At 40.2% G+C, this 14,638-nt stretch overlaps 1 protein-coding gene across 3 annotated transcripts in view; it reads left to right on the plus strand.

The window, feature by feature from the left end:
- Nucleotides 1-14,345, plus strand: part of CTNND2 (catenin delta 2) — a 566,505-nt gene extending 552,160 nt beyond the window's left edge. For all 3 annotated transcript variants that reach the window (XM_086609047.1, XM_086609048.1, XM_086609049.1), the window contains 3 exons: nt 2,049-2,180; nt 9,473-9,546; nt 14,085-14,345. In XM_086609047.1, the coding sequence (XP_086465173.1) occupies nt 2,049-2,180; nt 9,473-9,546; nt 14,085-14,345 (467 nt within the window). The remainder of the gene's footprint in view (nt 1-2,048; nt 2,181-9,472; nt 9,547-14,084) is intronic.
- The last annotated feature ends 293 nt before the right edge of the window (nt 14,346-14,638 follow it).

The raw sequence follows: 14,638 nt of genomic DNA on the forward strand, positions 1-14,638 counted from the left end.
TCATGAGAAAAACCATCTGTCCTACATTTGCTCTGTAAATGCAGAGGCCAGGGCCAGCAGAACCAACCTAAGCAGAATTCAGTATCACTGGTGCTTCCCTACTCCCTAATTAAGTGTAAGTGCTTCCCTACTCCTTAACTAAAAACTGTAACATGAGGTGCGGAAACAGACTCCACAACTTGGAAAGTTGTAAAGTAGGTATGTTTATTGCAGCGCTGGGTGCACGGGGGATCGCTCCACCACAAACGTGCACACCCGCCGTAGCAGTTTTTCTTGTATTTATACAGACATACTCATCACCCCCTCCCCCAAAAGGGCAGTCTCTCCCTGGAGATCATTTCCATAGCCCCCGCCTCAGGATCCGCCTCAGGCTCCTCCTTGACACGCCTCCTGGTGGTCGTGGGCAGGGGTCTTTGGGATGAAGGCCGTAGGTCTTCCTCGCTGTGTGTTTTCACTTCTTCCCTAAAACTCTATAACTCTTGTTTTGGCTGGGCCTGTAGAGCCAAACCGTTTCCCTGGCCTTGAGTGGACATCTGGTTGTCTCCTACTTGTTATTGCTTGAAGACAAATGTTAGTTCTCGTTAGTCCTTATCTCTCCTCTTTGTCTGTTTTTCTCCCTATGGGTCATGAGTTACAACCTTGCCATCATTTATTTTGTCTCTCTTACAGGCCTTCTTTTCGAGTAGTTAGTGTTTCAAAGCAGGGATTAGTATTTGATAACTTCTAGCAATTCACAGAGCTATTTCACAGAGCTATGTATTTCCCAGAGTCTTATGCCTATTCTTATACCTATCCATAGAAATAATAGCTAATATAGTCTTATGTAGTCTTATGCCTACTCCTATACCTATCCCCGTATCAAACATAATTTAGAGATGCGGAAAGACATAATTCACAATCAAGCTTCACAAATGAGTTTGTCTTGTATTTTTAATTTTTTTCCTTTTTTTTAAGCAAGGACATTGTTGTTGGTTTTGAACTTCATTTGACGTATCAAATATCTGGGTGGAGGCAGGGGACGGGGTGAAAGTAAGCACCAGCACTTCAGTTATTTTTGTACCACTGTGCCTTCACAAGGCTCTGGGGTGCTCTGCCACGCACCTTGTACTCCTTCCCCTCCCCTCAACAGGGCAAATGCATTGTATATACCAACACCTTACTATACTGAAGTCAGTTTACTTGAAAGACATTATTTTCTCTGCTTTTCTCCTTTTCCTAAGCATCACAAGCTCTAAGGCTTCATGATCAGTGCCAGTAATCACCTTCACGTTTTCCAGCATGTGAGAATTAAGTACAAACCCAGTTCCCCTAGTCACCTCGTACTTTCCTCCTTTTAGCTATACCACGAGCATCTGTAATGAAGAATTTAGTTTTAATGATACCTTAAAGTAACAGTTGTTGTTACTTTAAGGTATGGCAATATCTATGTATGAACAATGGCAATTGTTCATACATAGATATTTAAAGACAGATAAATTATTTGAGTTACCTTTGTTAGGCATTCTTTGCTACGCTTTCTATGAAAAACACCTTTCTTCTCTTCCTGTTACCATTAGAATCTTTTAATGGGTTTGTTTATTTTCAACAGAGAAGGGAGGAAACCATTTCATAAGAGTTTTTCCACACAGTTGACAGTTAATGGTCTTTTCAACAGAAGTAAATTAACCATTTTGAGAAAAAAAATGGAAGTGCCTATGCCAGAAAGTTTTGACAGGATAAAAGAAATTAAAAAGCTAAAGGGGAAGAAAAAAAATCATTATTATTGTACTTTTTTCTTAATGATCGTTTTAGATGCTGAGTGTAAGTTAAAAAAGTAAAACATTCAGAGAGAAAATTATGTTTGGAGTTTTTTATCCCATGAGTATGTTTGTCCTGTATTTGAAGTAACGGCACCTTTTCTTTTCTTCCATAATGGGGTATTGTTTCTTCAAACAGCTTAATGTTACTATGCTAATAAATATAACCTTTACTAAAATATTTACTGTAAAGTTAAACACTACATTCAGTCATATGTGGCGAGAAAAAATAAATCCATTTTTATGATCTAGCAAGTGCCCCAGCCTCACCTCGGGAAATGATCAGCCTAAAAGAAAGAAAAACAGACTATGAATCAACTGGAACAAACGCTACTTACCATGGAAGTAAGGGAGAACACACTTCTAGGAAAGACACCATGACAGGTGAGATTATGCTTGCATAGCATATATAAAAATGAGTTGTGATAGACCTTTGATTTTATAGGCTTGGCTGGGTTTGCTGTACTATAGAGAAGAGTCAGCCTGCTTTGGTTGATTCCAAAGTTTTAGCCACCTTGAGAAATAACAACTGAAGAAATATTTGATTTTAATACAACGCTGTATGAAAATGATTTGTGAAGACCATGTTTCTTCACAGAGGAAAGGCTCTAAAAGCAATTTTACATTTCTTTTTAATTTTAAGTTTCATTTCAGAAGGAAGTGAGTATATCCACCTTGTATTAACTAGCCTTGTTTCTGAAGCATGACAATGGTTAAGCAGGTGCGATGATCCCAAACATCTGTCTTTTGCAGAGAATGACTTTCCAGGAGCAGTTAGCTTATTTTGCACATTAGTCATTCCTAGGAAATTAGGCAGCAATTTGTAAAGTCTGTCCCTGTTGTTTTCTCAGCTGGGCTGATATAAATGGAACAATTTTCTTTGTGTATGCAATGACATCTATTGCAGGTTCCACTGAAGGCTTCTCTCCCTTAGTGAGCTCATTAACCTGTTAACATTTCAGTAATTATAAAATTTTGAGTGCTTTGCCTAGTACTGCACCTCTTTGTTAGTTCTTTCGCAAAATATGTGTTGATCTCTGTCACCATTACACAGGCTTACATAACCTCTGTTGAGCATTTTCATACATTTATACAGTGCCAAGCATCATGGTGTCCTCTCCTCCAAACGCGACCTCAGAGCAAGCAAAAAATCACAGTGAGGAGTCATTCAGCACTGCCTGTTACCTTTTCCCACGCCTTCTGTAGAGGTCTTGCTCAGAGGATGCCAGAACACGTTATCTTTGTCTTCCCCAGCTCACAGAGGACACCAGTAGCGTGCTGACTCAGTGTCAAGCCATCCATACTAGCTTTCAAGACTGTATTTAGGATATGATGATACTCATATTCCATCTACTGTGTTACATGCTATTGTGTAATCAAAACCTAAAGACTAGCCTTGGATTTGGTGTGAAAATGCGATACGGAACATTAAGTAGCATGAAAGTGAAAATCTGAAGAAGAGAAGTGACAATCAAGAGCATTTGGAAGCCACAGAAATGAGGAGTGTCCTGAAAGTCATCTGGAGCGTACTACACGAGGTTGCAGCAGATTCAGTCAAGGTACTGCATTTTATGTATCTGTGATATTTTGAATGTTTCATAGTCACTGCACAAGGTGATTCTCAAAAACACTTCAGCAGGTGTGATTGTGAAGGACAGGACAGCATTTTGGTCACCACTTTGTCAAGTATCCATGAAGAGGGAATCTCAGAAGTAAGAGCAGCAGGCTGGAAAGGCAGAAGCATTAGTATTTCGTTCTAGTTGTGTCTGCAAATTTAGACAATCAGATTATATAAGAAGGTTCACCAAAAAAAAGAGTTTCCATGTGGAAAATCTGTGTTTCCTTGCAGATAGCCTTGTCTCTCTCCACACTTGAAAAAAAATGGAGTTTTCTTTTTCCCTATCTATTTTCATTTTGTCTTTTACTGTAGTGTTTTTCTTCTCCCATTCCTGTTTCCCTTGTTTCCTTTCTCTTTCAATATGATTTTCAGATCACGAGGTTTGTACTTCCCCACCAACCTTTGCTCCACTTTGATTTTTGTATTGTGTTTTCCTTTAATATCTGCTTGTACTTTGTTCTTACTGATATTTTGGGTGGGCTTTTAGTAAGGAAGCTCAAAGTTCTCAGCATCATGCTCAGCTATCAACTATTTTTCCAGCTACTGAGCTCAGTAAGAAAAATCAAAACCAAAATCAAATTGAAAAGTTTAATAATATTTCGCAATCTTACATGACCATTGTACAAATGAATGTGAAATTAACAAATCACTTTCTCTCTCTTTCAGGTCACCGAATCTCTGCTCATTTGGTCTGAGCTCAAATTAAGCACCATTTTAAGAACAAAAGAAAATGACAGAAGGAGTCTCACTCATCAACATTCAACATGAAATTTGTGTAACATATTTGTAGCTCTTAAAATAAATGTTTCATTAAAGAACAATATAAAATCAGTATTTGTGATTTTAATTGTGAGACATTTTGACTTTACTTGGATAGTCTAATACAAGTTCATGCAGCGGGTTCATTGCAATGCCTGTATTTCATTGTGTGCATCAGATGATGCATCGTAGCTAATACATCCACAGAGCCTATGGGACTTAGATAAATGTTTTTTCAGGTTCCACCTGGCATATACATATTTTGAGCTGGTCTTGTATTTTGTGCCAAGCTGATCTATCACACAAAGCTTTCTCTGACCTACAGATTTACACAGAATGTAGAGCCACGGCTGTAGTCCCAATTTATCTGCAACTGTCTCCATGCTCTTCTCCAAAGCACTTCTCAGTTTATAGTTCTAAAATTTTATGACCTCTTGGCCAGGACTGAAATGAAGGTTTTTTGATGGATTTTCGAAGTAGAAATGTTGGCTTCTTGCCATTGTAGGGAGTTGTCAGGAAACCTCTGGGAAAAATGGAGAATCTATGAAGTAAACAGTTTGGCTGACGATGATAACTTACATTGATTTCACAAGGACAGCCAAAAAATAGAGGAACAATATCAAAGTTCTCATTGCCTACTTCCCATCACAGGTTTATGATGTCTTGTATATTTACTATCCATCTTCTCTTCTCTGTAGAAAATAATAACCAATAATAAAATTTTATCACCTAAAGTATATTTTTAAGACAAAAACTATTATATTCCTCTTAAAAAAAAAACAGGAACTATAAGTGCATGTGATAACGTTATTTATGCTGTGGTGTTTTGCTCCAGAACAGGGAAGATAAGGTTACTGTATGCTATCATGGGACTCTGACTCTAAAGTTTCTTTTACTTTGATAGTTCCCTCACTGAACGAATACGTGCATCACAGTCTGCACCCTGTATCCTCACTTCCACCAGGAGAAACACTTTCTGATTAATTTAGTTTCTTTTGGTTGTCAAGAATCAATCATCTATACTTTTGTTATTTAAACTTACTTGCAAGTCCCTGCACATCGAGAACACAACCACCCACCATCGTCTGTTACAATAGCTACCGATGCTCAGGCTACTTGAGTTTATCATTGCTTTAAGAAAACATAATGCACTGTAATCTTTTCTCATGCCCTTACCTCATCTTTCACCATGCAGGAAGGTGGCACTGATAGTGAGTTAATGATCTCTGTTAGCTGAGATTTGTGAGGCACAGAAGCACTTTCCATTACTGTCTTGAACTAAACTTTAGAAAATGGAGTCCTGCTGCTTATAGCAGAAGCAGCAGGTTATGCAATAGCAGATGAGGATGACTACCGGTCCAGCTGAGCTTTCCTTTCTTACTGTCAGTCTGTGTTTCTGAGGGCAAAAGGCTAGCACCTTGTTATTTCGAAGTGTCTGTAAATGTGTTCAGGATAAGTACTTACAAGAACTGAAAGCTGAATGTTAAACCGTGAATCAAGTGACTGGGATATATGGGGACAGCTTTGGTCAGTGATACCTTTGGCACATAAACCACTGAGTGACATGATTGTCAAAACTGTTGTCAGTTTTGCAGAAAACTGCTGTGGAGAGCTATGTGATTTTTTTTTTTTTTAACCAATATTACCTTGAAAACTGAGTGGGGAAAAAAGGAATTGCATTGCATTTCTATAATATTCTTTATGCAATGCAACCACAAAGTACTGCAGGTTGATCATAGTACTCATTTTAGAACCTTCACAATTTTGCTTAGTAAAAAGTACCCCTTCAGTACTATCATGCACTGATGTTTAGATACTGCTTAAAACACACACATAAAACACACACACACACACACACACACACACACTCATCACTCCTTAAATCATTTCATCTGCAGCTACATTTCTCGCATCTCTGTAAGGAAGTGTAGCTGCTGGAAAATCCCCATCTCTTGCCCCTTCTACCCCTTTTCCTTCTCTTGTCATGTGTTAGAAAAAAAAAATATTTCATTAACCTCTTTTTCTCTCTGTTTGATAATTTTATTATGATGGTACATATACAATAGTAACAGTAAAAATCAGATACTAACCACACAATATGTGTCCATTCATCTAGCTCATTCTCTCCCTTCTTTCTTTTATATTTGCCCTCTGTTTTTGGACAGCAAGAGTCAACTGCTCACTGAAGCATGGCAGAGCAGGAATGGAATTCCCAGGGATGCCACCTGTGTGTTCAGAAGCAGGTACTGGAGCGGGGCTGCATGCATTGCTAGCAGCTAAATTGCTTGACTTGCGTTTCCTCCAGAGACAGAATTATCTCAGCATCCCAGCTAGACAAAGCCAAGATTTCTTGTTCTTGAACTCTTGGCATTCATTTCCAAGCATTTGATGTGTCATTCTATTTCTTTTTATTCCATTGAGAAAGAATACTACATTTTTTTGCAGTTTAAACTCGTGAATTTGTATCCACATCACTGCGGTGAAATCAGCAATGCAGACCTTGCAGCTATTTTCATAAGCTGAAACTATCCATTTTTCCATTGCAGAATATGTGATCTGGGAGACTGTAAGTCTTCACATGTCTGGCATGTGACAATTCTGAGCACATCAGTGCAAATGTCACAGTAGTGCATTGGACAGCTATGCACCAACTCTGGACTACTTCTGGTTTTATAATGGTTGTGGCTATTAGAGGCACATACGTACCATGTGCGTTTTTATATACCTGTAAAAAGATGGAACGGACATGATTCTCCTTAAAGTCTCTCTGATTGCTTGTAGGAACAACATATAAATTAGCATGTGTCCAGTTTGCTATTTTTCATCAGATTCTTCATAAAACCTTCAGATGTTGCACCTTATACCAGTCTTTTATTCTTGACATCAACTAACCATGAACAGTATTGCCCTGTCTGAACTGAATATGGTCAGTCGTGCCTGACTAAAAACTTGCTTGCATGAAACTTCAACCCTGCTTGTCTTGCAGTTGGTATACCTGAAACCAAGACAGTTACAAGACTTTCTTCCCCTGTGTAAGAGTCCAACGCATTGAGTATCACTTTCATTTTTTCAAGAGATAGCACTTCACTAAATGGATAGCGAAACACTAACTCTGAGTATCTTTAGATCTTGAGAAGAGGAATGTGTATAGCCAACTTCTTCTAGCACTTTCTAGGACAAGCAAAAAACTCAGAAAAACAGCATAAAAAAGATGGTATCGAGGAAAGACCTGGCAGTTGTACTGCTGAGACTCATGCCATGAGATGCACCATAAATAGCAATGCTGACGCAGACTCCTGTAACACCAAAGACTGTCATCAAGAGGGAGGTTTTCAAACACTAAAGCAGAGGATGCAGCTGGAATATGAAATACTCTGAAGTAACAGTCAAGTCTCACACATCACTCAAATTTGGTGACAAAATAGAGCCTAAGCAGAGAGAACCTCTGCAGATCAGCCCTTTGGTACTAACGTCTATGGCCAGACACAAACTAGTCAAGCAGTCATCATTTCCATCTGTTACCACCTATTGGCACACAAGCAGAATTAAGACTACTTAGCACTGGAAAAGACCAATCATCATCTCTTACTGTAGACCATATTCTTCTCATCTTCAAAGAAAGGATCCTGCTGCACTCCTTGGATACCTTGAGAGCTCTTCTCCATTTCCTACACAGGACTATGCACTCTCAGTAACTGCAACCAGCTTTTCAAGAAACAAGACTTTCTTCATCCCTATTAGTTAATGGTTATCAAGTGAAAAATCTCTTTTTCCAGCCGTTAGGGCTCATTTCTCCACCATGTAAGCCCTGTCTTTATCGTGTTTCAAGAACATGCTGGAGATCTTCAAGAACGCCATCTGAGATGGGTAAAGCAGCAACATGGACCAGTGCACCAAACTCTGACAAAAATGATACCCTCAGCATGGAACTTGTAGCAGATGTGAAGATCAGAATTGGCGTATTGCAGTTGGCTTAGAGTAAAGACCATGCCATTCCTTTCTCCAGAGACTTTGTGGTGGCTGGGAGAGAGATGGAGGCAGTTGTACGTGCTGGGGTCCATGCTAGCAGGTTGCTAAAGGAAGAAAGAGTGGTTACTTCTTCAGTAACTGTGGTTCTTCTCAGTGATGTGACTAGCATGGATCCCATACCCAGCTTTCAGCTCTGATGCTCAGTCCTCACCCTCAAAGGTTTCGAGTTATGAAGGTATTAAAAGCAACTCTTGCTGCCTCCAAGTTTTACACCATTACACAGAAACCGTAGAGAAGTTGCGTGAGCAACATGTTTCAGCTCACAACTACTCAATTTTTACTTTCAGGCACATGCTTTTGTAATGAGAGTCCTCATGACAGCATGAAATCGTTAGTTATAATGTCTGGAAAGTTAATAACGCATTCCCAGTAAGAACAGTGCACAGTAGCCACACAAAATACTACCCTGATGTTCTTTCGAATACGAGAAATAACGACAATCATTCTAGTTGTACCAGCTAACTAAGCTTCAGCTGGATAGCCAAAACAAAGTGGTCAGTGAAGTTAGCTTTGCAGGGAAAACCCTTAGCTTTTTGTGTGTTTTTTTTGGAGGGGCAGGGTGGGAAATAAATTTTTGCAAATCTGTATGGTGTTATCCTTGTCTTTAGAATTATTTTTCATTTCAAACTCATTGCTCAGTTTTGTCCGTGCATTTTAGTAGTAGGACATCTGAGAAGAAAGTGACAGCAGTTTGTGAATTTGAGACTATCCTGGTCAGATCTCTTCAGTATAACTACATATTACTTTTTTGCATAACTCATTTTTCAGTTGCATTTAATCACTTTTTCCATTAATAATTTCACCATATATCAAAAGTACTGCAGGATAAATAATCCAGGATTTGATGTAACATCATCCAACTGAAGTGAAAGGAATGAAATGTTTCTTAATCTCAATATTTACAACTGTTACCTGTGTAGTGTATATATGATATAAAGTCCCATATATTACCTGAAATATATTACTGAATCCTATCTGTATATGAAATTATTTTGTTGATTTATATGTGAAGTGCACAAGATTGATACAAGCATGACATGACACCTGTTACCATAAGTGTATACCATGTACATGCATGTGCACCAAAGCAAAGGTTATGAGTGTTCACTGGGAGGAAGAGAAAATAGAAGCCTGCAGGTGCTTTTAAAGATTTTTGTGTTTGGGAAACAGGTGCTGTATAATGTATTTAATGAAGCCTTCAGAATTCATTTTGTGGCCAAATAAGTATGTCTGGTAAACCTGCTTTGTCCTTCCTTTTTTCTCTCTCCAGCTCAGAACACTGGAATCTCAACTTTGTACAGGAATTCGTACGGTGCACCTGCTGAAGATATCAAACATAACCAGGTAAGTAAGGAGACTAAAATGCTACTGTTCTAGATGGCATATGCACAAAAATTATCTAAGGTGTTTAAGCCTGTAACTCATAATGAAATGAAGAGCAGCTTTGAATGCCTTTAAAATTCTGGATATGTGTCACACAGACTGCAAAAGCCAAGCTATTGTTAACGGGCCCTTCTACTGGCTCTGATATCTCGTGGTATCCTGTGCCAATGAATTTGATTAAGTCCAGCAACATCCTGTTACTGGAGTATAGCCATCACAAAATTCAGCACTACTGCTGACACCGCTGCTCACATGCTAAGGCATCTTAGCAGAAACTCGAGTGTTGAACAGTCCTGAAGAATCCCCTGTATCTTTTGCAGGGGCATGTACACTAAACTCACGTGTAGCAAAAGCCCTCAGATAGATTTCCCATTTAGTCGCTCCAGAAGCATGATTGTAACAAGGCTTTTTGCTTGGTTGTTTTTTGATGGATGCATCGGGGCATGGGCAAGAGAAAATGTAGCATTTCATCAGCAAGGACACTTTCTCATGTATATACATCCAAGCTGTTCGGTTTAGAACTTTGAGACTCTCTTAAAATGGCCTGTCCCTGAAAACCAGAAAGCGACAAGTATGTCTGGATAAGGTGAGCATTACAAAAATGTAGTTGCCAGCATGGGTGCAGCGCTAATGCACTCACAGAAAAAGTTACAATATTGACATGTACGGCATTCAGTATAGTATTTCCTCAATCCCTGGGAAACATTTTTTTTTGCACCTGTAGGCTTTTTTTTCATCTTTATGTGTAATGCTACTTTGTACCTGATTGTCACAACTCTCTACTAGTTTCATAATTTCTCTATGCAATATGAAAAAGTTACAGTGTTTTTCGACTAGAGAAATGAGACCAAAAATCATTTAAGGAAAGCACTTAAAATGATTAGTAGTATCAGACAGGTAAATGAATATTTAGTATAATCAATAAAAATATTTTTCTCTGAAAATTTTTACTATATTACCTGAAATTTCAATTTAAGAGCCTGATATTTTGGTTTTAATCCACAAAGTTCAAGTGAAGAGAGTTGCTGATATTCGACACCCCCATTTCTCTTTATTGGTTTTGCATTTTAATTAGCCAGTATTTCCTGTGGTGCACCGTATTCTTTCTTTGTGTGAGCCAGTTCAGAGCATGAAGGTGTTTCTGGTTTTATTGCATTTAAAGAGATGAAGCCCTTCTAATTAACACAGTATTTAGAGAAAATAAGGGTATGAGATATGACTTCTTTGCCTCAGTCTTCACTGGCAAGAGCTCCAGCTGCACAGCCCGAGTCACAGAAGGCAAAGGCAGGAACTGGGAGAATGAAGAACTGCCCACTGTAGGAGAAGATCGGGTCCGAGACCATCTAAAGAACCTGAAGGTGGACAAGTCCATGGGACCAGATGAGGTGCATCCGCGGGTCCTGAGGGAACTGGCAGATGAAGTTGCTAAGCCACTATCCATCATATTTCAGAAGTCGTGGCAATCTGGTGAAGTTCCCACTGACTGGAAAAGGGGAAACATAGCCCCCATCTTTAAAAAGGGGGAAAAAGAAGACCCAGGGAACTACAAGCCAGTCAGTCTCACCTCTGTGCCCAGCAAGATCATGGAGCAGATCCTCCTGGCGGCTATGCTAAGGCACATAGAAAACAAGGAGGTGATTGGTGACAGCCAGCATGGCTTCACTAAGGGCAAATCCTCCATGACTAATTTGGTGGCCTTCTATGATGAGTTTACAGCATTGATGGATAGGGGAAGAGCAACTGACATCATCTACCTGCACTTATCCAAAGCATTTGATACTGTCCCACGCGACATCCTTGTCTCTAAACTGGAAAGACATGGTTTTGATGGATGGACCACTCGGTGGATAAGGAACTGGCTGGATGGTCGCACTCAAAGAGTTGTGGTCAACGGTTCAATGTCCACGTGGAGGCCTGTGACAAGTGGTGTTCCTCAGGGGTCGGTACTGAGACCAGTGCTATTTAACATCTTTGTTGGTGATTTGGACAGTGGGATCAAGTGCCCCCTCAGCAAGTTTGCAGATGACACCAATTTGTGTGGTGTTGTGGACACGCTGGAGGGAAGGGATGCCATCCAGAGGTTGGATGGCTGGAGAGGTGGGCCTGTGAGAACCTCATGAACTTCAACAAGGCCAAGTGCAAGGTCCTGCACGTGGGTCAGGGCAATCCCAAGCACAAGTACAGGCTGGGCGGAGAATGGATTGAGAGCAGCCCTGAGGAAAAGGACTTGGGAGTGCTGGTGGATGAGAAGCTCAACATGAGCCGGCAACGTGCGCTGGCAGCCCAGAGAGCAAATTGTATCCTGGGCTGTATCAAAAGAAGTGTGGCCAGCAGGTCGAGGGAAGTGATTCTGCCCCTCTACTCAGCTCTCGTGAGACCCCACCTGGAACACTACATTCAGCTCTGGAGTCCCCAACATAAGAAGGACATGGAGCTACTGGAAGGAGTCCAAAGGAGGGCCACGAAGATGACCCGAGGGCTGGAGCACCTCTGCTATGAAGACAGGCTGAGAGAGTTGGGGCTGTTTAGCCTGGAGAAGAGAAGGCTCCGGGGTGATCTTATAGCAGCTTTCCAGTACCTAAAGGGGGCCTACAGGAAAGCTGGGGAGGGACTTTTTACAAGGGTGTGTAGTGATAGGACAAGAGGCAATGGCTTTAAACTGAAAGAGGGCAGATTTAGATTAGATATAAGGAAGAAATTTTTCACTCAGAGGGTGGTGAGGTACTGGAACAGATTGCCCAGAGAAGTTGTGGATGCCCCATGTCTGTAAGTGTTCAAGGCCAGGTTAGATGAGGCTTTGGGCAACCTGGTGTAGTGGAGGATTTCTCTGCCCATGGCAGGGGGGTTGGAACTAGATGATCTTGAAGGTCCCTTCCAACCCTAACCATTCTATGATTCTATGATTCTGTATTGTAACAGCAGGTGCACTCGTAACTGCAGTCATGAGTCAACTAATTTGATTTTTGGGGTGAGAGTTTGGGGTGAGAGTTTGTCCTATCAAACAAACAAACAAAAAAAAAAAACAAAAACAAAACAAAAAACCAGCAACATCAAAAAACAAAACCAGTTTTCCACCTTTTCCCACTTGCTTTCTCAATGAAATGTCAGATTTATGATTGACATATCAGAAATAATGTTTTTAGCTAAAAAGAACCCAGAAATACTAATTCACTCCCCTATTTTCTACTCAAAAATTTACCATCTCTAAATTTTTGACATATAAATAGGTTGCTTAGTGTAGAATTTTTCTATAAATCAAATGCCTGTGCTTGAACATGTGAAATGAAAGGAGCGGCTCAAGGTCCTGTACACCTCGGTAGCAGTACTAGAAATAGAAACTTGAGTAGTTATGCTCCCTCGTGCTGTTCTAATATTGGGCCCAGTGTTGTGTAAGATCACTTGTAGGATGGTAAAAGGACATGGACAGCTTTTTGCACTCTGCACACTGGGTCCAGTACAGACATGCTTTGAAAGAATATCACAGAGTTCAGGACATCGCAGTGCAACTGTTCCTTTCTTTTTGAAGGAGCATTACTCGTTCTTGCAGAGTCAGCAGGATCTGCAGAGAGTCTTCTGACACGGGACAACTAAGCATCAATATTCCCAATATGACCATTTGAGGATTGAAAGGCTGTATCATTTTGCAGTCACAAAGTCTGCCCAAACTTAATAGAAGTGACATAGAGTGAAAGGTAGCGTTCCACTAAGATACTCAGAAAACGTTTATAAATTTCAGGCTCTAATTAAGTCCCAACTCTAAAACCAGAGACTCACTAGGTGCTGGCTGCAAAAAACTTCACGGGAAACGTATGTTACGGGACCGCCTGAGATTTTTTACTGCGTATTGTAAATATTTCAGCTTCAAGGCAACTTTCTGGAATGTAGCAACAACACAAGATTGCCAACATGAAGTGTTGAGGAGGTGGTAAGAAGATGGTTCAGCTTAACAGCAGCAGCAGAACACATTACAGGGCACTTAGCTTGAAATTTTCTCATGTCAGTGCCCTGAAGACTATAAATGGTTCTTAAGGATATGATGTCACTCTAAATCTCACTTGTGGCAAAGGCAGCTGCAAAGGGTTTAGTATCTTTAGAGCGTGTATTGCTTCCATTCAAATTCTTCAAGGTTGAGTTTTGGCCACCAAAGTTTGCATTGTATAGCTGCAAGATAGTTGGATAGTTATACACAGATGATAGTTACAAAAGTACACTGCTCAGATCCAGATTTGAATTACTTTTGAAGTAAACCAGTATCTGTTAGCAGCAATAACATTAAATAACAAATGTATTTAATAACAATATAAAATAAAGGAATGTAATGACAAGGCAAAGCTGAGGAATTAACTCACTACCAAGCAATACCTTGAGCAGATATTAAGATTAAAAAGATAAACTTTGTATTTCCGGCATGATAAATGGAGTGAGACTTCCTCCTCCTTCCCTCTCGTTGCCCCGCAGTAAGCTGTATCTAACAAGCCAGGGGTATTACTGTCTTTCAGGTTTCAACACAGCCAGTTCCACAGGAGCCCAGCAGAAAAGATTACGAACCATATCAGCCGTTCCAGAATTCAACAAGAAACTATGATGAGTCCTTCTTTGAGGACCAAGTGCATCATCGTCCACCTGCAAGCGAGTACAACATGCACCTGGGACTAAAGTCAACTGGCAACTATGTCGACTTCTATTCAGCTGCTCGTCCCTATAGTGAACTTAACTATGAAACAAGCCACTATCCAGCCTCTCCCGACTCCTGGGTTTGAGACTTGGGCAGATACAAAAGCTCCAGGAACTGTGCATGTGCATGCATACCACAAGACATTTTTTTTCCTGCAAATTTAGTTCGTTAAAGCCTGTTCCATAGGAAGGCCCAGATAACCAGTATGGAAAAAAATAAAGAGATTTTTTTAGAAGGCTAAAAGATACGAAAGCTAAACCTGGGAGTAATTAGAAAGAAATATATATGTGCATATATATATTTTACAGTGTGGGGCAACTTTACTGTTGGCCTGTAGAGCCTAAAGTCCGGTGCTGTATATTGAATGTGGCTGAGGGA

The sequence above is a fragment of the Tauraco erythrolophus genome, chromosome 3 (assembly GCF_009769465.1).
Source record: "Tauraco erythrolophus isolate bTauEry1 chromosome 3, bTauEry1.pri, whole genome shotgun sequence".
In the NCBI taxonomy this organism is placed as follows: Eukaryota; Metazoa; Chordata; class Aves; order Musophagiformes; family Musophagidae; genus Tauraco; species Tauraco erythrolophus.